Source organism: Pristis pectinata, chromosome 8 (genome assembly GCF_009764475.1).
Source record: "Pristis pectinata isolate sPriPec2 chromosome 8, sPriPec2.1.pri, whole genome shotgun sequence".
NCBI lineage: Eukaryota > Metazoa > Chordata > Chondrichthyes > Rhinopristiformes > Pristidae > Pristis > Pristis pectinata.
The window spans coordinates 26,951,087-26,978,190 of NC_067412.1; the positions used below are offsets into that span (position 1 = coordinate 26,951,087).

Below are 27,104 nucleotides of genomic sequence, written 5' to 3' on the forward strand. Positions count from 1 at the left end.
TATGGTCTCGTTAGTAAGATGTCATGTCAATCAATTCACACTTGGCACATTTCTTCAATTTTCTTAAGATTGGGTGTTTCATGAATGTCTGCTATTGTAGATTCCCAGCTAGGGACAAAATAGTGAAGGAACAAAAGTAGTACAAGGAAATTTAAAGACAAACCAGTATAAAGCAAAAAGAATCTGGAAAAAAATCATCTCAGCTACAAACAATGTCTGTCAATTTTCTCCATTAACTATTTCAATGGCTGAACCCTCCTGAACATTGCTGGATCAGTCCTTTGAGTACTGAAAGACATTTTCAGGTTTCAATATATTTAGCTCTTATTTTTAATTAATTTTGTAAAAATTGATAGTTTGTTTTATGTCATTATGAAATGGAATTCAAGGAATAAACAGAGGATACCTTACCTCAAGCTGTTTGTAAAAACAAACATTTCAACGTGACTACAATTTTGATTTTGGAGCCAAACGTGACTGCAGTATTAAAGGGTTCATCACATTAGAACAAAATGTTTAGTTTTTTTTGTAAATACATTTGTAATATTCCTAAAAAACAGTTACCTATCATAGTGTGGAGGAATCCAATTCTTTTAACAAAATATAGATAAAAATAATCTGATTTGATTAAAACGCACCAAGTATAGTTACTGTCTGCGCTGAAAGACTGATAAAAAAAGAATACTCAAGCTAGAAAAAGAACTATTTCTAGTTTAGCATCCAGTATTTTTAAATGCCAGTTTCAGCTTTTGGAAGAATGAAAAGTTTCCATTGGACCACATTTTGAGGCTAATGGCAGGGTGAATGGTTAAAGGAATATAAGGAAGGAAGTGAAATGTGCAAGGATCTGTCATTGTTTACTGTGCAAAGTTTTTGAAATAAAGTTCAAGCACACAACTTAAAAATGTATGATACAACTGAAACAGGTCCATTTTCTGTCAAACAGAATCAGTTTCTTCTTCACATTGTGAGCTTCCTGGTTTCCTCTTTTCGAAATCCTACTGCCTTTCTGTTTTGAGCGATCAGCGTCATTATATCATTTGTAAGTTATAGCAACCATGTGAGTAAATTGTTAGTTCTCTCAGTTACATAGTGCGCTGCTCATCATGATGCTCGCAGAACTTCCTTTCTGTAGTGTTTCTAACAGCTTCAAAAGCACTCATGTACTTCACTCCACTGCAAAGCCACATGTCTCTTCGACTGCTGTCAACAATTTTTCATAAAGCTTTTCATAAGACTCATAAGGAGGGATGTCTATACGATTAAAACTGAGGAGAGAAAGAATAAGTAAGTAAACACAGTTGTCGGTCACAAATGATTAAATTTATCTCCAATCCATTAAATAAATCAGGTAGGCAATCTGAACGTTGAAAATAATTTAAATATGGCATAGAATGAGTTCTACAGAAATGAGGTGCTGGAGTGCTACTGCTGGTTTGTTTTGTGAGGCACAATTAAAAGAAGCCAGGTTTGCTAGGGTGGATCGGGAGGGTTTAAACTAGTTTGTGAGGGGGATGGAAACCGGAGGAGTAGGTCAGAGGAAGAAGGGGATGGGGAAAAAGTCAGATCTAACAGGTAGAGAGGCTTTGAGGAAGCAGAGTACAGCTATAAAAGTAGTAAGGCGGATGGGCTAAAGTGCATTTACTTAAATGCAAGAAGCATCAGGAATAAGGGAGATGAACTGAGAGCTTGGATAAGTACATGGGACTACGATATTATATTGTGGCTATCACAGACACATGGCTGACCATTAGGGCAGGAATGAATATTTCTGGTTTTCAGTGTTTTAAAAGGGATAGGGAGGGGGGGGAGAAGAGGAGTAGGGGTGGCGATACTGGTCAGGGACACTATTACAGTTGCAGAAAGGGTGAATAATGTAGAAGGATCCTCTCTAGAGTCAATATGGGTGGAAGTTAGGAACAAGAAAGGAGCAGTTACTCTACTGGGAGTATTCTATAGGCCCCCCCAGTAGCAGTAGGGATACTAAGGAACAGATTGGGAGGCAGATTTTAGAAAGATGCAAAAATAACAGGGTTATTATAGTGGGAGACTTCAACTTTCCAAATATTGATTGGCACCTGCTTAGTGCCAAAGGTTTAGACGGGGCAGAGTTTGTTAAGTGTGTCCAGGATGGATTCCTGTCACAGTATGTTGACAAGCCGACTAGAGGAAATGCCATATTAGATCTAGTTGTAGGTAATGAACCGGGTCAGGTGATAGATCTATCGGTGGGTGAGCATTTGGGGGACAGCGATCACTGCTCCATAACCTTTAGAATTGTCATGGACAGGGATAGGAGCAAAGAACACGGGAAGATATTTAATTGGGGAAAGGCGAATTATGAGGCTATAAGGCGAGAACTTGAGAGTGTAAATTGGGATGACATTTTTGAAGGGAAATGTACTATAGAGATGTGGTTGATATTCAGGGATCTCTTGCAGGATGTTAGGGATAAATTTGTCCTGGTGAGGCAGAGAAGGAATGGCAGGGTGAAGGAACCACGGGTGACAAGAGAGGTGGAACAACTAGTTAGGAAGAAGGCAGCAGCATACATAAGGTGTAAGCAGCAAGGATCAGACAGGGCTCGTGAGGAATATAGAGTAGCAAGGATGGAACTTAAGAAAGGGCTGAGGAGAACGAGAAGGGGACAAGAAAAGGCTTTGGAGAGTAGGGTTAAGGAGAATCCCAAGGCTTTTTACTCGTATGTGAAGAGCAGAAGAATGGCTAGAGTAAAGGTAGGTCCGATTAAAGACAAAGGTGGGAAGATGTGCCTGGAAGCTGTGGAAGTGAGTGAGGTTCTCAATGAATACTTCTCTTCAGTATTCACCAAGGAAAGGGGTCTTGATGACGCTGAGGACAGTGTTGGTAAGGGTAATGTTCTAGAGTATGTAGATATCAAGAGAGAGGATGTGTTGGAGCTGTTAGAAAATATTAGGACAGATAGTTCCCGGGGCCTGACAGAATATTCCCCCTGCTTCGTGAGGCGAGGAAGGAGATTGCTGAACCGTTGGCTAGGATCTTTGAGTCCTCGTTGTCCACGGGGATGGTACCGGAGGATTGGAGGGTGGCGAATGTTGTCCCCTTATTCAAAAAAGGTAGTAGGGATAGTCCAGGGAATTACAGACCAGTGAGCCTCACGTCTGTGGTGGGTAAGCTGCTAGAAAGGATTCTAGGAGATAGGGTCTATGATCATTTAGAGAATCATGGACTGCTTAGGGACAGCCAGCATGGATTTGTGAAGGGAAGATCTTGCCTCACTAGCCTGATAGGGTTCTTTGAGGAGGTGACCAGGAAGACTGATGAGGGTAGTGCGGTAGATGTGGTCTACCTGGATTTTATTAAGGCATTTGACAAGGTTCCGCATGGTAGGCTTCTTCAGAAGGTCAGAGGCTAAGGGATCCAGGGAGGTTTGGCCATGTGGATTCAGAATTGGCTTGCCTGTAGAAAGCAGAGGGTTGTGGTGGAGGGAGAGCATTTGGATTGGAGGGCTGTGACTAGTGGTGTCCCACAGGGATCGGTTCTGGGACCTCTACTTTTTGTGATATTTATTAATGACTTAGATGACGGGGTGGAAGGGTGGGTTAGCAAGTTTGCAAATGACACAAAGATCGGTGGTGTTGTGCATAGTGTGGAGGGCTGTCGAAGCATACAAAGGGATATTGATAGAATGCAGAGCTGGGCTGACAAGTGGCAGATGGAGTTCAATCCGGAGAAGTGTGAGGTGGTACACTTTGGAAGGACAAACTCCAGGGCAGAGTACAAGGTAAATGGCAGGATTCTGGGCAGTGTAGAGGAGCAGAGGGATCTGGGGATTCATATCCATAGATCACTCAAAGTTGCCACACAGGCGGATAGGGTAGTTAAGAAAGCTTATGGGATGTTAGCTTTCATAAGTCGTGGGATCGAGTTTAAGAGCCGCTAAGTAATGATGGCAGCTTTACAAAACTCTGGTTAGAACCGCACTTAGAGTACTGAGTCTAGTTCTGGTCACCTCATTATAAGAGGATGTGGAGGCATTGAGAGGGTGCAGAGGAGATTTACCAGGATGCTGCCTGGATTAGAGAGTGTGGATTATGAGAAGAGACTAAAGGAGCTAGGGCTTTAACTCATTGGAGAGGAGGAGGATGAGGGGAGACATGATAGAGGTATACAAAATATTAATAGGAATAGATAGAGTAGACAGCCAGCGCCTCTTTCCCAGGGCACCAATGCTCAATACAAGAGGGCATGGCTTTAAGGTAATGGGTGGGAAGTTCAAGGGAGATGTCAGAGGGAGGCTTTTCACCCAGAGAATGGTTGGTGCATGGAATGCGCTGTCTGTGGTGGTGGTGGAGGCTGATACGTTGGTCAAGTTCCAGAGATTGTTAGATAAGCATATGGAGGAATTTAAGATAGAGGGATATGTGGGAGGAAGGGGTTAGATAGTCTTAGGAGTGGTTTGAAGGTTGGCACAACATGGGTGGGCCGAAGGGCCTGTAATTGTGCTGTATTGTTCTATGGTTCTATGGAATCAGACAACCAAAAACAAACCCAAATCCACTGAATTATCATTCTATAGTAATTTGACTGAAATAATGTTGTGAAATAAATTGGGAAGACAAGATTACCCAAGGCTAGGGCATATGGGCAGCACGCCAAACCAATTACTTGCAAATTAAAGAATTCATTAGATAGTAATGTACACATATTACCTCCGTATAAAAGATATCTACTAAGTACAACCAAAAAGGGATCTTTGAAGAAGTTACAAATATGGATTTCCAATGCATTCTGTTAATTACACGTTGAGTATATTGATAAAGCAGGCAAGACACTTTATACAAATAATTGTGACTGAAGGCTATAATTTGTAAGCTACCAATTTGAGGGTTACCAATATATGACAACGATGCAAATACTTTACATTTTCTAAAAATAAAGCTCACCATGTATGTGCTTTGGGAAGGTTTTCTGTGTTGGCATCAATCAAATGGATGGTAAAAAGTCTTGGGCCTGCAGCACCTGTAGAACCTTACAAATACAAAATCTAGTTAAACCATACAGCAAGTAGCAAAACAGTTCTAATTTTTAACTTCTAAGACACTGTCAATGGGAATATGCAAAGCCATGGAGATTGAATCACTTGAGAAGTTTTCCACTCTGCATCTAGCAAAAGGATCACTCTGAAGAAAAGTCAGTATATAATATGAAAGTAGTTTATGAAAAACAGAATTATCATTTTATTTCATCACATGCTGAAACGGTTAATGATAAAGATAAGGGTCATGGTAATGAGAACCAATACAAACACAAATACTATTTTGACAAAATAGCTCAATATCAACAGTACAAAATGCCCAGTGCTATACCACAACTCTGCAGTGCTGCCACATCCACCCTTAAATGGCATTGAGCAATTAAATAACTAACAGCAGGCAGCAATCCCCATCCTCAGAGTAAAGCCTTGCAAGTGAGTGCAGAAAATGAAGCTTAATTGTTTCCAACCAAATTCAACCAGAAATAGAGCCGATGGACCAACTCAGGCGCTTCCTGAGGTTCCCCCCTCATAATAATAATCTTTAGCCAAATGGATTCACTTTGTGATATCAAGAAATGCTCACATTAGAAATGTAAAAGGCTATACACCCCAAAATAAAGACAGAAAATTCTGTGAATACTCAGCAGGTGAGGCAGCATCTGTGGAAAGAGAAACAGGGATAACATTTCAAGTCGAAAACCTTTCATCAGGAAACACTAGAAATTAAACAAATGAAATATCTATGATAAGGAGGAGAACAAGAGATACTGAAATGACACAAGAAATGGTGGTGTTGTCAGTTGAGAGAATATAATGAAAATATTAAAAGCAGCTGAGCTATCTGAGGGAGATCCAAACAGGAGGAGATGAATGAGGGCAAAGAGAGGAAAAAAAACAATACTAGAAATGTGAATACAAAAGCTATTGTTGCTGGAAATTTAAACTAAAAGAGAATGACAGAAATGCTAAGCAGGTCAGGTGGCAACTGTGAAGAGAGAAAAATGGAGTTGATGACATTCCATCAGAAATGGCTGATATTTTGAAATTGCTGAATTATAGACTGGAAGTCCCTAAGTGCCTGGGGTCAGATGGGGCAGAATTTGTGAGGTGCATCCAGGAGGGTTTCTTGAAACAAAATGTACATAGTCCAACTAGGGATGGGGCCATACCAGATCTTGTGTTGGGAATGAGCCTGGCAAGGTGATCAAAGCTTCTGTGTGGGGAACAGCGATCATAATTCTCCAAGTTTTAAGATAGTTATGGATAAGGATAAGATTGGTCCTTTGATGAAAGTGGTAAATTGGGTGAAGGCTAATCACAACAGTACGAGGCAGGAACTGGGGGAAGCAGATTGGGAGTTGCTGTTTGAGGGTAAATCCACATCTGACACGTGGGACTCTTTCAAAGGCCAGGTAGTTAGAGTTCAGGACCAGCATGTCTCAGTGAGAATAAAAGATAAAGATGGCAATGTTCGGGAACCTTGGACAACAGGAGATAATGTAAGTTTCGTGAAAAAGAAAGCATACCTTTGAGGAATATAAAGGAAGCAGGAAAGAACTTAAAAAAAGGAATTTGGAAGGCTAAAAGGGGCCATGAAATGCACGTGACAGGTAGGACTGAAGAGAATCCTAATATATTTTATACGTATATTAGGAGCAAGAGGGTAGCCAGGGAAAGGGTAGGTCCACTCAAGGACAATGGAGGGGATTTATGTGCAGAGCCAGAGAAAGTGGGTGAGGTCCTTTATGAGTACTTCACATCAGTATTTATCAAGGATAAAGACATGGATATTGGTGAGATTAGGGAGGGGTGTGTTGATATTCTAGGGCATGTTTATATTAAGGAGGAGATGTATGCATTGAGAAACATTAAGGTCCACAGGGCCTGATGGAATCTATCTCAGGATACTGAGGGAAGCAGGGAGATTGCTGGGGTTTTGACAGATCTTTGTATCCTGTTTAACCACAGGCAAGGTCCCAGAAGACTACAGAATAGCCAATTTTGTTCCTTTGTTTAAAAAGAACAACAGGAACAAATCAGGAAATTATAGGCCAGCGAGTTTTACATCAGTGGCAGGAAAATTATTCGAGAAGATTCTTAGGAACAGGAATTACTTGCATTTAGAAAAGCATAAACTTATTATGAAGAGTCAACATGGCTTTGTGCAGAGGAATCCTATCCAACAAATTTGATGGAATTTTTTTTGAGGAAGTGATCAAGATGACTGACAAGGGTAGGGCAGTGGGTGTTGTCTAGATGAACTTTGGTGAAGCATTTGACAAGGTCCCTCATGGCGTGCTGGTTCAGAAGATTAAGTCACATGGGATTCACAGTGAGCTGGTGAGTTGGATACAAAATTGACTTCGTCACAGAAGAGAAGGGTAGTGCTGGAGTTCTCTGCCTGGAGGTCTGTGACCAGTGATGTTCCGCAAGGATCAACACTGGGATCTCTGTTGATATACAAATATATATATTTGAATGATCTGGATGAAAACATAGGTGGTCTGATTAGTAAATCTGCAGATAATATGATAATTGTAGAGTTGTGGATAGTGAGGAAGGTTGTCAAATGATAAAGGAGGATATAGATCAGTTGGAAATTTGGGTAGAGAAATGGTAGGTGGAATTTAGTCCAGATGAATGTGAGGTGTTGCATTTTGGGAGGTCAAATGTAACAGGAAGATAAAAAATAAATGGCTGGATCCTTAAGAGGATTTATATACAGAGGGATCTTGGGGTGCAAGTTCACAGCTCCATGAAAATGGCAATAGAAGCGGATAGGGTGGTAAAGAAGGCAGATGGCATACTTGCCTTCATCGATCACGGCACTGAGCATAAAAGTCGAGAAGTCATGTTGCAGCTGTATAAAACTTTAGTTAGGCCATCTTTGGAGTATTGTGTCCAGTTTTGTTCACCATGCGATAGCAAGAATGTGGAGGCTTTGGAGAGGGTGCAAAAGAGGTTCACCAGGATACTTTGATTGGATTGTATTAGCTACAAGGAAAGGTTGGACAAACTTGGATTGTTTTTGCTGGAGTATCAGAGGTTGAGATGCAACCTGACAGAAGTATATAAAATTATGAGAGGTATAGATAGGGTTGATAATCAGAGTCTTTTGCCCAGGGTGGAAATGTCAAATACCAGAGGGGAAAGGTTTAAGGTGACGGGGGAAAGTTTAAAGGAGATTTGCAAGGCAAGTTTTATTTTTACACAGAGAGTGGTAGGTGCCTGGAAATGTCCTGCCAGAGGAGGTGGTAGTAGCAGAAATGATAGTAACACCAAAGAGACATTTAGGCAGACATATGAACAAGCAGGGAACAGAGGGATATGGACCATGTGCAGGCAGATGTGATTATTTTATATTCGGTATCATGGTTGGTGCAGACATGATGAGCTAAAGAGCCTGTTCCTGCACTGTACTGTTCCATGTTTTATAACATGGAGTCCCAAGGGGTGCAATATGCTTCACTGGAAGATGAGATGCTATTTCTCCAGCTTACATTGGGCTTTGTAAGAGCCAAACACAGACAGATTAGAGTGGGAGTAGAACAGAGAATTGAAAGGTCTGCAAGTGTGACCCTGAGCTTTTAGTCACCTGACATTTGTAACTAAGTCAGTCCAAATCTGAGCATTGTCCAGACTTTGCTGCATGTGGGCATAAACTACTTTATCATCTCAGGAGTTGTGAATGGAATTAAGCATTGTGCATTTATGAGGGAACATTACAACTTCTAACTTTACAAAGATAGCTGGGTCCTATATACTGAGCTCCTGCAGTGAAGTCCTGTTACCCTCCAACAATTAAACCCATCTTTGAATAAGATGTAGGTCCCACCACTGGAGAACCTTTTTCCTTGATTTCCATTGACTTCAATTTCAGGAGGGCTCTTTGGTTTGATAGCAACATCAAATGCTTTCACCTCTGTAATTCAATTTTTTTGTCCAAATTTAGTGAAGTCCAGAGCCAAGTGATCCTACTGGCAGTCACACTAAACATCAGTGAACTGATTAATATTGTTGAATAAGTGGTGTCCTGAATGTATTGTGAACAAACCTTGTATCAAGATTGATTAAGAGGGGCATGAAAAGAAATCTCACAAATGTTCATATCCTTTGTCATTTCCTAGTTTCGACCAAACTGATTTAATTTTTTTAAAAATTTTGAACTACTATCTTTCCTCTCTACTGTTTTTATACATTCTTTAATATCAGGACGACCCTGCCTCATTTTTCATTTTATCTACATTTTCTAAAAAAAATAAATATCCTGGAATATTTGATTCCTAGACTTGGTTACCTTGCAAACACATCTCTGTAATTCACTTAACTTCTTACAAATGCAAAAGAACCTTCAGATAAAGAGTCTTCATTTTAGCCTTTGCACCTTTTTCCCTGCCTGACTTTAATTGGTATACACCTATATTTGTATGCACCATCTTTCCCCAAGAACTTCAGGTTATCATTGTCCATTTTGTTACCCTGGATTATAACTTGTTCTTCCTCATTAGCTTTCTAAATCTCCCTTCACCAGAAGCTGCCGTCCCTGATTTAGCTTAAAATCTTATCTCCAGCCTTAGTTTTTCAATTTGCTAGCCCATTTGAAGTTAAGCCAGTACCAAAGGAATTGCTCTCTCTTTCCCCAGTACTAGGTGCTGCGTAAATTGAAACACATTTCTCTCACATTCATCTTTGAGCTACATGTTCAAATCTTTTTAGTTAACCGTATGCCAATTTGCACATGATTCAGGTAGTAATCCACAGTTATCATCTTCGTAGGTTTGCTTTTTAACTGGACCCTAGCTACTCACATTCCTTCAAGAGACTTCCTCTGTCCTACATAAATGGTTTCCACATGGATTATTATAATTGGACCTTTCCCTATTACTACAAGTCCTTCTTCAGTTTGCGAAAACATTCTTTACCCTAGCATCAGGCAGGCAGCACAGTCTGTGGCTACTGGGAACGGTATCTACCCGCTAATTATACTATCCCCTATTACTACTACATTCCTTTCACTTCTCCAACTTCAGTGGCCTGCTGTACCATAGTACTATAGTCAGTCTGCAAGTCTTGGAGTGTATCTTAGTCTGTCAATTTTTTTCATGATTTTGTGGGTCTTGATAGTGCCTTTCCACCTCCACCAAATGGGTCACCACTTTTACTGCTGAATTAAACAAAATCTAAGGAAACGTGGAAAAAATATTCTAATAATCTATATCAGTGGTGAGCGCTGTCATCTGCTGCTGACTGCTAAAGCAAATCATAGTCTTTATTTTAATCTACAGTAATTTATTTTTCTTTTCCTGGCTCCTATCTCGTTAGTAGCATTGTGTGTTGATTGTAGCAAGTACAAATAGATGTCACAAAGTATTGCATGTGAATTCCACAAAATGCCATCCTTATAGCTCAGAGCTTATAGTGGAAATGTATTACATCTACATAGCAATATAAAATCAGCACACTTTAGGAAACTATGATCCATCTGATAGCCACCTTGTAGTGCCTTGAATCCCTGCAGAGGTACCCTGGAAGAACCAGTTACAAACTGAAGTAGTCGTGCTCTTCTTTCCTCATCAAACATCTCCACTGTTTGCCAGAACCACTTCACAATGTTGCTGTCAGACGTACAATGCTTTAGGCGTGTGTTGGCTTTCCAGTCCTTTATGTCAATCTTCCCCAACCCACCAATAATAAGCTGCAGGAACAAAAAAAATCAAATGCAGAGATTCTATGAACATCTGCTATTATCTACATGTTTCAAGGACAATTACCAATGCCACTATAGATAACTATATAATGCTTCTAGATAACTATTTCTAATTATGTTAAGAAAATAAAAAAAATTGCAAATGCTAGAAATCTGAAACAAAGACAGAAAATGAAGGAAATACTCAGAACACAAGAAGATAGGGGCAGCAGTAGGCCATCAAGCCCTTCAAGCCTGCCATGCCTCTTAATATGATCATGGCTAGTCTATGGCGGCCTGAACACTTTCATGCGATTAGTCCACTTCCGTGCCATTTCTCCACTCTCCTCTATTCCTTGATCTATCAAATATTTATCCAGCTCCACTTTAAATACATCTAATGATGCAGTTTCCACCACCCGCCAGGGCAGAGAATTCCAGAGATTCACCACTCTCTGCAAGATGACATTTCTAAACACCTCACTGTTAAATGACTGGCCCCTAATCTTGTAGTAGTGTCCAAATGTTTAAGATTCTCCCACTAGTGAAAACATCCTAATATCTTCCCTTAGCGTTTCATATGTCTGCAGGTCAGGCAGCATCTGTAGAAGATGAAACAGTTAATGATTCAGGTCCAGGACCCTTTGTCAGGACAGGAAAATGAAGAAATACAAGTTAGTTTACAGTTGGAGAGAAGGAGAAAAGAACCTTCGCTCCTATTGAAAACGAACATGTTACTCTTTGTTCCAGTTCTGACAAAGGGTCCTGGACCCAAAACATTAACTGTTTTTACTTCCATAGGTATTGCTTGACCTGCTGGGTGTTTCCAGTGATCCAGCTTCTAACTACGTTAATCAGTCAAAGAATTTTAACACTGTCAGTGCCTTGTACATCTCTTCCATGGATGAATCTAAGCAAATCTGAAGTGTATGATGTTAGGGATTATACTCTGTATTTAGCTAGAATTAACCTTTTAAAGCATTGCCAAGAAACTGTCAAGCAGACAGAAATGAATAACTTGAATTTTAAACTTCTGTAAGGCAGAAGTATATTTAGTTCTGCAAATAATTGACTAGCTAGATTAGTTTACGAAATGAAGTGGGGCAAGTAACATTAGCACTGGGTAGACTACTGATGTTCAGAGATTTTGCCAGTTAATTGTAATCATTGTCCTTATCCATATTTTGGTGGTTTTCAGGCCTTGCGTCTTCCCAACTTGTACCTGAATATTCCAATCTTGCACAAGGTTACAATGTTCTGGCAGGTAAAGCATGCAGTTTTTAAAATGGAAATGAAAAAAAAAACTAAACATAGATTTCTTGACTTCAACAGTCTTAATTATGACTGAGAGATCCTGCATATTTTAGGCAGCAGGCTGAATGAAAAGGAAAGTGGGAAGGGATCTGGGAACAATCAAACAGTTCAAATATCAACTAAACAAAGTCACATTTTAACTAACATGAAAAAGTTTGTTACCTCAATTTCTTTCTGATCAAAAGGTTTAAGGAGATGCTGTGGAATAAGCTCATTAAATCCCTTCTGTAGAGCCAGAAACTGTGCCTCAATTCCTCTCATAAATCTCCAGTTCACGTAAAGCCTAAAACACAAGGTAAGATGGACTAATGAGACAAAGACAGAATATACAAATTCAAAAATAACATTCAAAATTTGAATGTAAAAATTCTAGATCAATTTAAACATTCCTGTGTGAAATGGTAAAATACATGGCAAATTTTAATATTAAGAGCTCTACATACTAATCAGATAAATATTGTTTAGTAAGTGATAAAACAAAACAAATTACAATTAAGTGGAAAGCAGGCCAAGCAAATTCAGAAAGAATTATGTGCATCATATTCAAAAAGCAGTTTTAGGGAAAATAAATATGGGCAAACTATTATATTTTAGGACTGTCTATGCCTGACTGTATTCAGGATCTTGTTGCATATAAATGGCTAATTTTGTACGAGATGTCAGTGTGCTTTACACACTCTAGAACAGAAAAACAACTTTATTGTTTAAAAAAAAGCATTATTAAGCACTTCTAGGAAATGATAATTTGCACATTTCCTTTAATTATTGATTTTTCTTTGATGTCTTTTGCTACTTATTACAATTCAGTTTTACTTATTTAGCAAGTTATTATTTACAACTACTGTATTAACAAAACTAAATAAATGCTGATCTGTGTTGGTCCAGCTATCATCTAAGACAAAAATTATTGCTTGATCACAGGCTTGAGGTGCAAAAATTCCTTAATAATGCATTCTAGAAATGGCAGCCAAGAAGGCTAATGTGCAAACTACAATTACTACTATTTGTACAATAAAGGAAAACATTTTTCCAGATAAAATATTGCTCATTATATGAAAATTCATCATTAAAAAAGGGGATAAGTGGTCAGAATGCCCTGTCATGAGCAGGGAATATATATCAAAAAACTGTGCATTAAAGAGCAGTGCAACAAAACTTTCAACTCCAGTCAGTAACATGAAAAGAAACGCTTTACCTCACATATTCTCGCTTATTCTCTTCTGTTACAGGAACGTTTCTGCCATTTGGTTTCAGCTCTTGTTGAATAATTCGACCAAAACAGTTATGTTCAACACAAAATGTATGATCAAGTACAGGCGTGATATCATTTTCACTGTCATAGAAAAAAAAGTCATTAGATCAATTGACTGGATATTGCCTTTTTCATTACCTGAAATACAAAGTGCAGCTTTATACACATGTTTAAAGCTATAAATCAATTTATTTTCTATGTTCAAATGTTGTCACTCTGTACTAATGTATAGGTAATTGACACATGTACTTTCTGTCAAAAGGTAATTAATACTGCATATAAATCATTAGAGGTCACAATATTACAATATAGTTTTAAAATAAACTTTGAAAATCTGTAACCTAAATTATCATCTGTATTTCAAGAGCCATGAATATTGCTATGGTTTCAACTATATGGTCTTTTAGTCCATGCCATTAATCAAGAGGAAAGATACAGGAGTTAATTCTGTGGTGATGTAATTCCATTAGCTCAACTCACAGGATCCAAACCAGGCTCTTGTGCAATTCTGGGTCCACAGTTTCCAAGTCTGATAACTGGATAGGTTTTCCTAACAGCTGCTTATAGAATGGTAATGTGAAACCTCCATTAATGTAGTGTCCATGGAAGACAGCCAATCCCATTATCCGACCCACAAAATGGAAGTAGGACAAGTGCTCCTGTGGAAGAAACAATCGTTTGCTCAAGTGAAAAGTATAATACTGCCATCCTGTGGCTGATAAACAGCACCAGAAACATTCATACAATCAATCTTCTCTAAATCATGCACTTTTCTATGCCTCACAATTATGTAACATTAATACAAAAGAATATCAACTCAAAACCAGGGAGTACAATAACTTGCTACAACCAAGTAGAAAGTATTCTTTATAGTCTAACATATATTCAGTTTGCAACCATCAACAAGTAGGATCTTGTTTTGAAGTGCCAAAATAAAAAGAGGGATTTCAGTGCTATAGAAATTAACTCATTCATTTACTTGACAGCATTACTCGTGATAGTGGCTTAAGAAAGTGAATGATGTTGTACTGTTGCCTTTAGAGATACCACAATTGATCTGAAGCGAGATGTAACATTTACAGATGCAGGACTATTACTACCAGCAGCAAAATAGTTGCTGTTTGTTGAAAGGAGGCAAAGTCTTAACCAGCCATGGTTTTACCAATGTAGCTGAATGATAAAACTTTGGTAATATGAACATCCTTATTTAGCCACTTTACATGGCAAGACAACCTGAAATAAAATTTTAACTATATTTGAGTATAGGCAGTGATGAAATGGATGTTTTCTGAAAGTGACCTCAGAGTAAGAAAATATCCATTAGCAATAAGGATAGTGTTAGATGAGAGAAATGAATCCATTTAATCAGCAGGTTTTTTTTCTTGTTAAAAATGCCGAAATGAATTTGCTCAAAACTCAAGCTAAAATATAGCAAATGGAGAAGATGCTTAGATCATCATATGCAGAGTACCATAACTGAACAATGTACACTTACTCTATAATCCATTTAATACAGGTTGAGAGGGATTCCCTCCAATTTAGCTTAAGTAATGCTGCAATATGTATATATTTCACAAACCTACTTGCTTTCATTCCAAAGAGAAACTAACATAAAAATTTAAGTTTACAGATTTTGAAACCTTACAGTTGTACTGGAAAGGCTGAATGTTACACTTTCTGAATCATTAAAATCAAACACTGAAAAGTAATGTGACAAACCTATAGTGTTAATGCTTTATAAACATTCTGCCAAAAACATGAAGTTGATCCTCCATCTCAGCAAATAAAAGCAATTATAAACATTTAAAAAGTGTGTGAAGATATGAAAACAAAATCTGCAGAAGATACACATTTCTCTGCTTGGAATTATACACCTCTTAAAATAAAAAGCTTAGGTAAGGATAAACATTAAATATCCTTAATTAGGCGGCAGATGAAGTATTTACATGTTTCCTCCATGAAGTATTTTAGCAGTTACAATGAGGAAATTCAAAAAATATGTCCAGAAGCTAAATAATGTTAAAATAACCTACTATAGGTATTAATAGTCTACCTCTTCTAACAGGCAAATTAAATTTTAAGATGGAGAAAAGTGGTCATAGTTCAATTAGCAAAAACTCTTAATGCATATCGATATGCACAGAATCTTCTTATCAGGGTGGGGCAGGGGAGGGGAAGAAAACAACAGGATTAAAGAGATGATTCTTGTTGATAACAGAACACTGACAAAACAAATTCCTATTCAGTTACAATTATTCCAAACCTCACTATGACTTTGAATACTCACAGGGTTGACAGCTGAATCTGGATTGATTTGTAGTGTGTAGATATTATCAGTTGAATACTGAAACAGCCCATAGTAAGGATTCAACATTTCATGACAGAGCAAATACAACCACTCCCTACAAAACAAGCAAATGCATTTGATCAATATTTATCGACAATCAGCATGTTAAAATGAACAAGTAGTGCATTTATGCCCTCAGAATGTCTTTTCTATTTAATTTCAATGGTGGTTCTATCATTTTAATCTCAATTTCTGATTTATTCTGCACATCAATCTCATACCCATATTCACTAAATAAGGACTACACTTCCCTTTAAATACCATCATTGACTTTGCAATTATTGGTTAGTACTACCCATATTTGCACCACCAGAGCGATTCCTCTGTGGTTAACTAAGGAAGGAAAGCTTACTTTCAAATTAAACAGAGGCTTAAAATATCAAACCTGTATATGGGTGGAGTTTCAAAGACTGGCAGAAAATAACCCAAGTTATTTGACAAAGAGATTAGACCACAATAAACACAATGCAAGATCTTCTACATGTAAAATGTAAGAAGACAGCGAAAGTAAACGTGGTTGCTTAGAGTCTGAGACACAAGAAATTACATTGGAAGATACGTGTGTTAGAGAAATACTGAATGCACTAGCAGAGAACTTCCAAAATCTCTGATTCTGGAATAGCCTCAGCTGACTAAAAGACTGTAAATATCCAAGTCTATTTAAGAACTGAAAATAGGGAAGTACAGGTCAGCCAGTTAGCCTAACACTACATGTGGGGAGAATGCAAAGCTCCATTATGAAGAAAGTGCCAACAGGGCATTAAGAAAATCATAACTTGATCATGCAGAGTCATAATGGTTTTACAAAAGGGAAAGTGAATTTGACTAAACTGAGCTTCTATGTAGATGCAACTACTAGGTACATAGGCAAACTAAGACAGGTAGTATAACTGGATTTTTAAAAGGTGCCACATGAAAATTCATGCCCATTACTAATTTTGTATACCATACTTCATATTTAACTGTATCTCCTTCCAAATTTCAGCTTCTACTTTTATTGACTCGCAATCCAGAAAGTTATAAGTTCAAGTCTTTCCTCCACATACAGTAATTTAACTGTACAGTAATGTTCATTATAAGTCTTACTGTTCAATTAAGACTTCAGTCAAAAAGTGGGCAACAGTCATCATATTCCATAAAAACACATCCTACAACATTATTAAAGTTTGTCAGCCAAACTAATTAACACCCAGATCAAGGATGCAATAGATTGATACTTCAAAGGAGGGGCAGACAAAATTCTCAAGTTTTTTCTCATTTATATTCATTTCAACTTTTAAAATATACATATCCATGTGCTATTTAATAATTATATGGCCTAGTGTATTGGCCACAGGCTAAGCTCAGTTTACCCAGTCTGTATCTTCTTCATGTGTGCCTAGAAGCAATTAATATCTTGCTAAGATATGGTTCAGAGTCCAAGAGCCCGACTTAGATTATTATTATACTTGGATATTCTGGTATTGTTGCAATGAATTTTGATGGATGTACAGAATTTAGTAATGTGAACTGACTACAGTGATACATTTTTGCCTGTTAACTGAATGTTGTTAAAGTTCACCACTGAATACAGTGCAGTGTTGCAAATATATCCAATACTTCGTCAGTGATGTGACTGACTGCCACTGTAAAATATCTTACCTGGCTACTCCACCATAATCCAGGCCCTCTTCACTTCTAAATTTAACCATTAAGCGCTTCTTTAAGTCCTTTGGTCTCATTTTCATCACTTGTCGGTATGATTCCTGCATGATACAATCTGTAGGTGAGTTTACTTATGTAAAACATATAATGTCCTCTAAAATATAGTTTATGAAATGCACTGTAGGGTTCTCTGACTAATGAGCAGCGTTTGGGACTCTCACAATTCAAAGTTACCTCAAAGATTTCATCCCGGGAGACTTCAATACGGCAGTGCCCTGCTTGCGGTTGCTGCAAGGCAAGCTCATGCCTCAGGACTTTCAACTTCTGTACCAGATCTCGTTCACATCGTGGGACAGACCATTCTCCCTCTCCTTCTTCCACTGGTACCTCAGCTGGCACTGGCAACGTCTGATTTGATTCCTTCAGTTGAGTTGGATTGCTGCAAGAAAACATCAAAATTACACCATATTTATTAATGGCTTCAATAATACGATAGCCAGAGATTCATGTTTACCAATATTGTGAAGGTTAGTGGCATTTAAGTAGCATAACTGGTACATAAAATAACAAGACATTAATGAATTAAGTAAAACTGTGAAAGATGAAGTCATTCACCTTGGACTAAAAAAAATTATTTTAAAATGGCAAAAAAACCAGGATCAATGCTAGTCAAAAGAGATATCTGCACATGCAACCTACTAAAAAGTAATTAGGTACAAAAAAAATCACGACGAATGAAATGTTTTCCTTTATAACCAGAGTGCTGAAATAAAAAAAATGTATAACTGAAATGCAACATCCAAAGACAAAGTTACATCACATTTGGAGAACTGTGCAGTTATAAGTGCGGCACATTAGAAAGAATTTATTGATTCCAAAGGAATGCAGTACAGCTTCACCAAAATGTTACTATTAGATTAGATTATGAGTAGAATTTATATAAATTAGATTTATATTCCTGGGAAAAAAAAGCTTATTTTGATTTAGATTTTTAAGGATGTTGAAAGGAATTAATAGGGTAGATAGAGAGAATTCATTCCTACTGGGGATGTCTGGGACAAAGGTCATAAATCATGCAGAGTCAGACCATGTAGGAAAGAAAAAAAACATTTTAACACAATAAAGATGGAAGTTTCTTTAATGAAAAACAGTACATGCAAACTCAATTCATTTTAAATCTGAGACTGACATACTTTTGCTGGTTGGGTACGTGAAGGGATATGAAACAAAAGCAGAAAATTATATTAGGATATAGAGTTGGCATTTCACTGAATGTGAAATAGGTTCAAGGCACTAAGCTGCCTGTACCTACTCCTATCTATGAATTATTTATAACAAAAATAAGGGAAGCCACAGTCAGTATTAACAGATTTTCAAATGCTGAGCCCCCTAAAGTACTCTATTCATTATCAACTTCAGCTAAACTGGGGAGTATTAGGCATTAATAAAAAGATCGCCAAATACAGCAAGATGAAAGTAGAGTGAAGTATAAAAGGAAGCAAGCATGCTACTATAGAAAGCAAAGGACAGTCATCCTGAAACTTTTTTACTTTGATATGAATTAGTTCAGGTTGAATTACTTAGTCCTGAATCCAATACCTCCAATCCTTAATAAAATGCTACGTCTGTTTTCCACACAGAGAATTTGAAGACTGACAAAGAACAGCAGGCCAAACATTCTAACCAATAAGTTTGTGTACGACTAGCAAGGAATGAGATTTTAATTTTGCATCAGGGTATCTTGGTGTTTGTCGAATTAAAGTCAGAGGAGTTGGAAACATTAGAAAGTCTTTACCATAGCAAACTGAACAGTCTATTTTCACTTGCTATCAAAATCCATCTCCCAAAAAAAGGCTTAATGGAACAAAAAGGTACAATTTATGTAGATATTCAAATGTTTGGTGTTTCAGAAGCACTCTAACCTTCCAGATACCAATCTTGCCCAGGGTTTTACTTTATAAGACTGTAGTTAAAAAATGTTGAATTGGTATGCCTATTGGTGATTGATCTGTCATTGCATAACTTTTTATATTTTGAAGAAGTGACAGTGAAGAAAAAAGCCAAAGAAACAGTTCTTCAGTTCATTTTGTTCATGGTCATAACGCTGCTTTTAAAGTCAACTTCCAAGTCAGAAGCTTACTGTAATACTGACTGTTTATCTTTATAACCGCAGCCCCCCCCCAACCCCCAAAAAAAAATTTGTACAGGAATGGTGACTCAAGAAACGGGACATCTACATCTATGGCACTGATGCACAAGGCTGAGCTTCTGACCCATAATTTGAATGAAAGCTATTAAACACAAATTCAGGAAGTTTTTTTTATTGCACTATAAAACTATATTTGCTATCATTTTCCTTTTGCTGACTTTTGCTGAGTGCAGTTATTTCTTTTGCTATTGACAGTTCTCAGGGCTCCCACTCCCTTCCATTCATAACTTTTGTCATTTGCATACGGCTGTGGCATCTTGAAAGGAAATCAACTAACTGATGAAGCAAACTGCAACAAAGACGAAAGCATGCAAAATCCAGGTCAACTTAATTGTAAATTTATTTCTTTACTTTGAGAGATCTGTTCCAAAATAAGTTTACCTCAACTTTCAGACACCCACTTTTAATGGAAGAGGCTCATACTAGAACCGATGCCAAACATCAACCATCCACACTACACTAATTCTCCATTAATCCCATCCCCGTATTCTGCAACTCACCTACACAAATGGGGCAATTTACAGTGGCCAGTTAACCTACCAGCCATGCATTTTCAAGGTATAGGAGGAAATCTGAGCTACAAGAGCAAACCCCTGTGGTCACAAGCAGAATGTGTAAATTCCACACAGGCAGCACACAGGATCAGGACTGAACCCAGCTCTCTGAGGCAAGGCAGCAGCTCTAGTAGCTGCACCACTGTGCTACCCTACTCAAGTATTTAACATTCCTGCCCTAATATTTTACATTACATTTACTTCATTAAGACACATTCAGTGGTATACTGGGACCTGTAACTAAGCAGGTCATTTGCAATCTCAGTTTCACAATCATTCTTATATATGTATATGTAACTCTTGAACTTAAGATTACTTATCCAATATAAACAAGGAATAGTATAGCATGAAGCTTTGCATGCTCCCAAATTCCCCACGATAAGCATGCAGAAGTCAGGTTTCAGGTAATTGACAATCACTATTTTTGCTGGGGCACACTTCCATCACCTCCCATGGAAAAAAAAGGCACCAATGGTACAGAATGCATATCTTTCATGGTGTAGGAGATTTCCTTGGGTGATAAGGTCCACAAGAGATTCACGAAGCAATAGTGCTCTTCATATCAACTCCACAGCCTTCATGAAGATTACAGGCTTGCACTCAGATGACATAAAATGATGATGAATTTATAGTTTTATGTCAGTGACCATTATTCGGGAAGCAGTCCACTGCAACTACATTAATTGATATGGAACAACAATGACATTGTGATGGATGCTGACCTAGTGAAACCTCAAACATCAGAGGCTGACTTAGCCCAGTTCTTACTTCTACTTTCAAGAAAACCAAAAAGAAATACATTTAAAAAGTCACCAATTCAGCAGTGCTTCAAGTGGAACTGCCTGGAGGTGAAGGAGTTCCTGTGCAATGGTTCACAGGCCCCGAAAGAAATGTTTGTGGAACTGAATAGCACACTCATCATCGCCTTGTTCCTGAAACAAATCATATTTTACATCACTGATGGATAGGTGTAAAGGGTTGGGCAACCACATTGACTTGGTCATTGATTTAACTCCTGGCAACTATACCCTGACAAGATGGAAACTATCAACCTCACATGTGGTCATCCTCAAATAGAAAATCTGGTGCTGCAAGATCCAGTTCTTTAAATCAAAAGAAGTGTATATACTCCATATGATGTAAGTAGACCTTTTTTGAATCCCTTTCAATAATCTTCTATTTGAATATAGAGGAGCGGAGCTAACGACCTAATAATGTTTTTCAACCAAAGAAAGAACAGTCCAGCTTTTTTTGTGAAGTTCTTGGTTTGCTTTTGTTTATTATTTTTTTTTGTTGTTTTACTATGGTTTTTGTTTTATTTTTGGGGTTCTCTTTTCATATAATCAAATTTCTTTTCAAGTTCTTCTTTCATTTAGTAAGAAATTGGGAGACTCAGATTATATATTTTACTCCTTGTGTTTGTATATGTCAACTGTTACTACTGTAATCCCGATCTCTTCGCACCATGTGTATAACTACTATTGTCATGTGTATTAATTTGAAATTTAATAAAAAGATTGAAAAAGAAAGAAAAGAAGCATATATACTTTTCACGTAATTGCAATCTTATTAACTTAACTGCAAATCAATGTGACTATTCAGGAACCTGCGTCCACAAGTGAGTTGATCTCAGCAGACTCTAAAATTTTGTGGAAACATTAGCATTTGTAATAACATTTTTAGATAATGTAATAGAGACAACTGCAAACGCTCATTTCAAGTATATTGTTCGAAGTCTAAGACACCATAACAATCCAGTGGCATTGCATTTGATTGAAGGCACTGCTCTATTTAGGAAGGCTATATCGGCATCTACAACAGACAGTTACGTAAATCCATGAAAATCCTCACTAATAAACTTCATGCTGACAGTAAATGACAACCATGGAAATTTTACATTTTGTTTTTGGAATATTACATGTCAATTTCAAATCCCACACAGAATGCTGACCAATTCCATTTGGCTATGCGAGGTTGTGGTCAGTGGTGTGATGGTGATGAGGAAACCAGGAAAGGGTGAAAATGGGTTGAGAAACAAAAGCATGTGTGATTATGCAATAGAAAATTTTATCAAAGTTATTCATTCAGAGGGATTTCACTTCAGAGGCTGTGTTGCCTACCAAATATTTTATGAATGGTTTCATTATTTAATCAAGTAGCCAACACTCTCAATAAAAGAAAACTAGTGAAACATTGTGACTGAAGGAATGAATTCTGCTGCTAAACCAATTTCCTGGAAGAATGCTTCAACTCCCATGTTTGAATAAAGCAGCAATATGAAGCAGCATAAACTCTCCTGCCTTAAAAACAGGTAAAGTCAGCCTTTATCACCTTGTCTAACAAGTCCATTCCACTAATATCAAAGTAGATTTCAAATCTCAGAACTATTTCACCATGTAGTTTGTGTAATCAAGGCAAAGTCACATCGCATCAACCCATGACATGGGTATTACTTTGATTTAGTTGTGCTTAGAGACCAAAAGTTGATGCAGCTCAATGACTGAATTTTTTTAATACATGAAATGAACTAACTTTACCAAACACCAAAGAAAACTGAAAAAAAGACCAAACTGAAATAAAATAAAATCCATAAAATGCAAGCCTTAGTTATGCCTAATGAAGGTGAATTGTGACTTGAACAATTTACCTCATTATATGGTGCAGTCTGGGGTCTGTAAATTGTGTAGTTCGATTGTTGTGATCTACAAAATATATTCTTCCTGACACTGTACTTCTGACTTCCCACCCAGAAGGCAAAGGACCGAGCTCATCATAGTTAAAATTTGTAAGATCTCTGCAAAAACAAATAAATCAAATTAGAATCAGTGGAGTTATCTATATAGCAAGAACTTTTCTTGTGTAGTTCTACGAGATTTTGTCAATAACCTTGGTATTCGGGGATCATGCCAAGTGCTGACTCCAGTCTGTGTATGCAGAAAATAAATTTGTCCCTGTACCGTAGTTCGCTGCTCTGAAAACAAATACAGAATGATTTAGGACCAATTTTTTAATCTCTTGTCATAGAACCTGCTTTTCAATGAATGAATGCATTCTGTTCAAATATATTGAAATGCATGAAACATGAAAATGTTTTGCCAACTCCACTTGTAATTAATGAAAGTTACCCAGTTTGTTGATAGACCAAGGCTCTGATAAAAAAAAGATTATACCTGACTAGCTGCTTAAAATTGATTGTGAAGTTACAGCCTCTTTTCCTTTCTTAATCAAAGTTCTATATAGGCAACCATGCATTATGATTCTGAATTTCAAAATAAACCTTAAGGAACAAAGTTAGCTTGGTCTAAAACTATAACCAGAAACATTGTACTCTTTTAAATCCTGACTTGTTCAAATTAGAAAACATGCAACATATGTAAAGGGTTACTACAACTTGTGTATTTGCAGCCATTAAAACATGTAATTAGGTTATAAGCAAATAGGATGTGCAAAAACATGTTATAAACATAATTACTCTGTGCCAAAATTTCCTTGCACTTTTAAACTTGTCTCATTGAATTGATCCTATCTTCTAATTTAGTAGTTAAACACAACATTCCTTACAATGATTTTGATGCAAATGTATGCAAAATTTTAGGCACAGAAGTGATGTCATTTTTATGAAGTTTTATTGCTATTTTAAAACATGTATTCTCATTGAAAACAACAATATATTTTGTATTTGAAGATTTTTTAAAGAATTGTGTGTTACAGTAAGTGAAAGGTTTCCGCATGAGCATATTCATTAATATGCTGCACTTAATGAGCTTAAATGAAAGTAAGAGGAAATTTTGATACTTAAGGAATTTATGTGGATTTAGCACGTTAGCACTGACTTCTGCTTTTCTAGACCCATTTTTACGTTTCAGCATATATTCAAAGATTGGCAGGAAATTAGGTGTAGATTTTGGCAAAATAGGAAAAATTCCCGGTGATATTTCTGAATTGTGATCCCATAGGAAAGTCCAATTCTTTTCCTCCTAAGTATTAAAAAAAGTTCAGACTTCAAAAGCAGTCAAAATGTCAGAGAACACATATCAAAAGGGTCACACTTAAAATAGTTAAAACTATTTGCTACAAAATAAATATTTTATTTTATTACAACTTTGGGTAGCACATAGGTGAGAAAAAGGGGGAAGACAAAAATTGATCCTTGGAAAATACCCATGGTAACCATTTGGAAGAGAGGTCATTGTTGTGTTCTCTGGTTATGACTGAACAAGAATGAATAGAAATGGATTAGAATTGTTTTCGTACTAAGTGAGAGGTGGAAACCGGACTGGAGAAATTCAAGCAAAATGTTCTGGACATATAAAGGAAAAGGGAAAGTACTGGTTGAATTTACTGGTCCTCACACGTTCCTCAGGCATCCTGCATTGCCTGGAATTCACTGTCTAAAAGGAACTGACAATGATCTTTGGGCAATGCATCACCATAACTTTTGACCAGAAGGTGCAAAAGGTGTTAAAACATTAAACTTTAATGGGACATCAAGAGAAAGAGATTATAAAAAATGGATGATCTGAAATCAGTGTAGAAAACTGGAGCTATACAAAGTTGCCCATTACTGGAAAAGGCAATGCAATATTTTGGGTGCATATCCAGTATGAAAACTAAAAGTTGGGAGTTGGTTGATGAGGGGGGTGACAATGGAAGAAAGGTTAAAGAATGAGTTCTAGTTACTAATCAGGAAGGCCGATGTGGGACTTCATGAACCCTGAATTGTGGTAGAGGAAGTGGTAAATGAACAGGTGTATCTAGCATGGTTGCATAGCAAGTGCAAGGTGATGGCTCCTCCTGTGTTCACTTACTTTATTGGAACATGATATTAAGATGAATATCATTTATGCAAATAAATCACAAGCAGAGATCTCAACCAAACACAGGCCTAAGGTAAATGTCATTTAATCAAAATTAAATAACTCAGACCAAAATAAACTGTTTATCAGTTTTAAGTCCAAAAACAGAAATCTGTGCATCTTGCTTTTGGAATGAAAAAGAAAAATCAATCTGTTCTACACATCAGCACATTTCCAAGGGACAATTAAATATTGACAATCACAGAGTAGCCATCTGGTTTTTAGTATTCTTTTCTAAACACTACTTTTAAAAAAATATAACTGTTACCATATCCCTCTGGTAGTACAGGAGATTGATGGCCATGAGGCCGGCTCTGTGGCGTGTGCATTTGAACTCGAACACCAAAGTTTCGGATTCGCTGTGTCTGCAGTCTCTGATCCTGGTTTGGAGACTCTATCATCTGGCAGTTTCCTCCACCAGCAGCACCAGTCATGTCTGTAAATTGTACTGTGTCTTCCATTATACAGCTTAGCGGCCTTCCAGGTCCAGAATCCTCAAAAAGTGGCCTGAAATAAAATTATGTACGGTCAATCAAAATTCAGTATTCAAAATGCATCCTTAGCAACATGAAATCTTCAGAATGATGAGCTTGACACAAATGCTGACCTAATAAAGTACTATTAATTGTCATCATTTCTTATGTTGTTGAAAAAATTGAATTAGCAGCATAAACCAACAAAGTATATATGAACAAACATTTGCTTAAGATTCATTGCAGCCACTTTAGATATTTATTTAGAGATCTTGTTGCAAATAGTTTTAACATAGACGAGCATTACAATAATATAAGTTTAGTCACAAAAGAGCAATGCAGATGTTTGGTCATAAAAAACAAAATATGCTGGAAAGCTTTACTTATAAACAGTTCATGTTTAGAAGCATGCTCAGTAATATGCAATTATTGGCTTCCATAAATCTAACTTGTTGAAATACAAGTTTAAATATTAGTAAACCAGCACTTTGCAAATAAATACAATCTTCATAAAATCTGGTCACATCATTATAGGAAGGATGTCGAGGCTTTAGAGAGGGTGCAGAGGAGGTTTACTAGAACACTGCCTGGATTAGAGGACATGTGCTATCAGGAGAGCCTGGACAAACTTAGGCTCTTTTCTCTGGAGCGGCAGAGGCTGAGGGGTGATCTGTTGGAAGTGTACAAAATTATGAGGGGCATAGATAGGATGGACCAGCAATAATTTTTTTCCCATTATTGAGCGATTGAATACCAGAGGGCATGCATTTAAGGTGAGAGGGGGTAGGTTCAGAACAGACGTGAGGGGTAGGTTTTTTACTGAGAGAGTGGTGTATGCCTGGAATGCGTTGCCTGATAGGGTGGTGGAGGCAAATTCATTGGGGGCTTTTAAGAGGGGCTTGGATGGGCGCATGAATGAGAGGAAAATAGAGGGATATGGGCAATCTGTAGGTAGGAGGGAATAGCTATGTCGGCACAACATTGTGGGCTGAAGGGCCTGTTCTGTGCTGTACTGTTCTATGTTCATAATCACTGCATTCAACACACATTCACAAATAGAAGTTATTTGGACTACTATTGATATTATAAAGCAGTATTGAGATTTGAGAAAAAGTTGGAGCAATCAAACATAATATTAAGAGCATAGACTGTTTAATATTCAATTAAATAATAACCAGATTCCAATTATGTTTATGAATATTAATGCAAATATAAAAAAACATACTATGAACAATATTTCTTATGAATCTTTCTCACTTTTATTCAAATAAAAGGAACTAGATGCAAATATAGTGCAATTGGTACTCATGGTCTGCCTGTTTTACTTTAAAAATCTAAGAACATTCGTAGTGAGTTACATTATCCCACATTTTAACAAGTTGCCAATTTAAAATAATTTCTACGCTTCTCTTATCAGTAATTTGCTTTCCTTCTGAAGTTGCTGATTCCTTTTCACTTTGTGCCACATGAATAGTGACACAACTGTCTGCTAAAATAATTTACAAGCCATTAACCATGCTTTGGGAGTTGAGTGCCTGGAGCCCCAAATGCAAGAGTCAAAGCATCAGGTTAAGAGATAAGTTAGATCAAAGCACTCAATATAAGAAACAACAATGTACGTAGACATTTGACAAATGTTTGCGTAGAATAACTAAATTAAAGGAAGAACAGATTTTAGTTACAAATCCAAGTAACCTCACCCCCCCCACCACCTCAGCCATAAAGCATGATGCTTTATCACTTCTGATGAAT

At 37.3% G+C, this 27,104-nt stretch overlaps 1 protein-coding gene across 2 annotated transcripts in view; it reads right to left on the reverse strand.

Annotated features, from left to right (window-relative positions):
* Nucleotides 1-579: 579 nt before the first annotated feature.
* The window catches only part of smurf1 (SMAD specific E3 ubiquitin protein ligase 1), an 84,457-nt gene continuing 57,932 nt past the window's right edge, over nucleotides 580-27,104 (reverse strand). Inside the window, exons 7-18 of one of the 2 annotated variants that reach the window (XM_052021403.1) lie at nucleotides 25,148-25,386; nucleotides 22,910-22,994; nucleotides 22,671-22,817; nucleotides 17,495-17,699; nucleotides 17,258-17,361; nucleotides 15,557-15,671; nucleotides 13,750-13,928; nucleotides 13,213-13,350; nucleotides 12,180-12,300; nucleotides 10,511-10,712; nucleotides 4,926-5,001; nucleotides 580-1,268 (exon numbers count right to left, since the gene is read on the reverse strand). In XM_052021403.1, coding sequence (XP_051877363.1) covers nucleotides 1,169-1,268; nucleotides 4,926-5,001; nucleotides 10,511-10,712; nucleotides 12,180-12,300; nucleotides 13,213-13,350; nucleotides 13,750-13,928; nucleotides 15,557-15,671; nucleotides 17,258-17,361; nucleotides 17,495-17,699; nucleotides 22,671-22,817; nucleotides 22,910-22,994; nucleotides 25,148-25,386 — 1,711 coding nt within the window. In that variant the 3' untranslated portion in view covers nucleotides 580-1,168. Of the gene's footprint in view, nucleotides 1,269-4,925; nucleotides 5,011-10,510; nucleotides 10,713-12,179; nucleotides 12,301-13,212; nucleotides 13,351-13,749; nucleotides 13,929-15,556; nucleotides 15,672-17,257; nucleotides 17,362-17,494; nucleotides 17,700-22,670; nucleotides 22,818-22,909; nucleotides 22,995-25,147; nucleotides 25,387-27,104 lie in introns of both variants that reach the window. The other variant, XM_052021402.1, reaches the window with a different exon arrangement.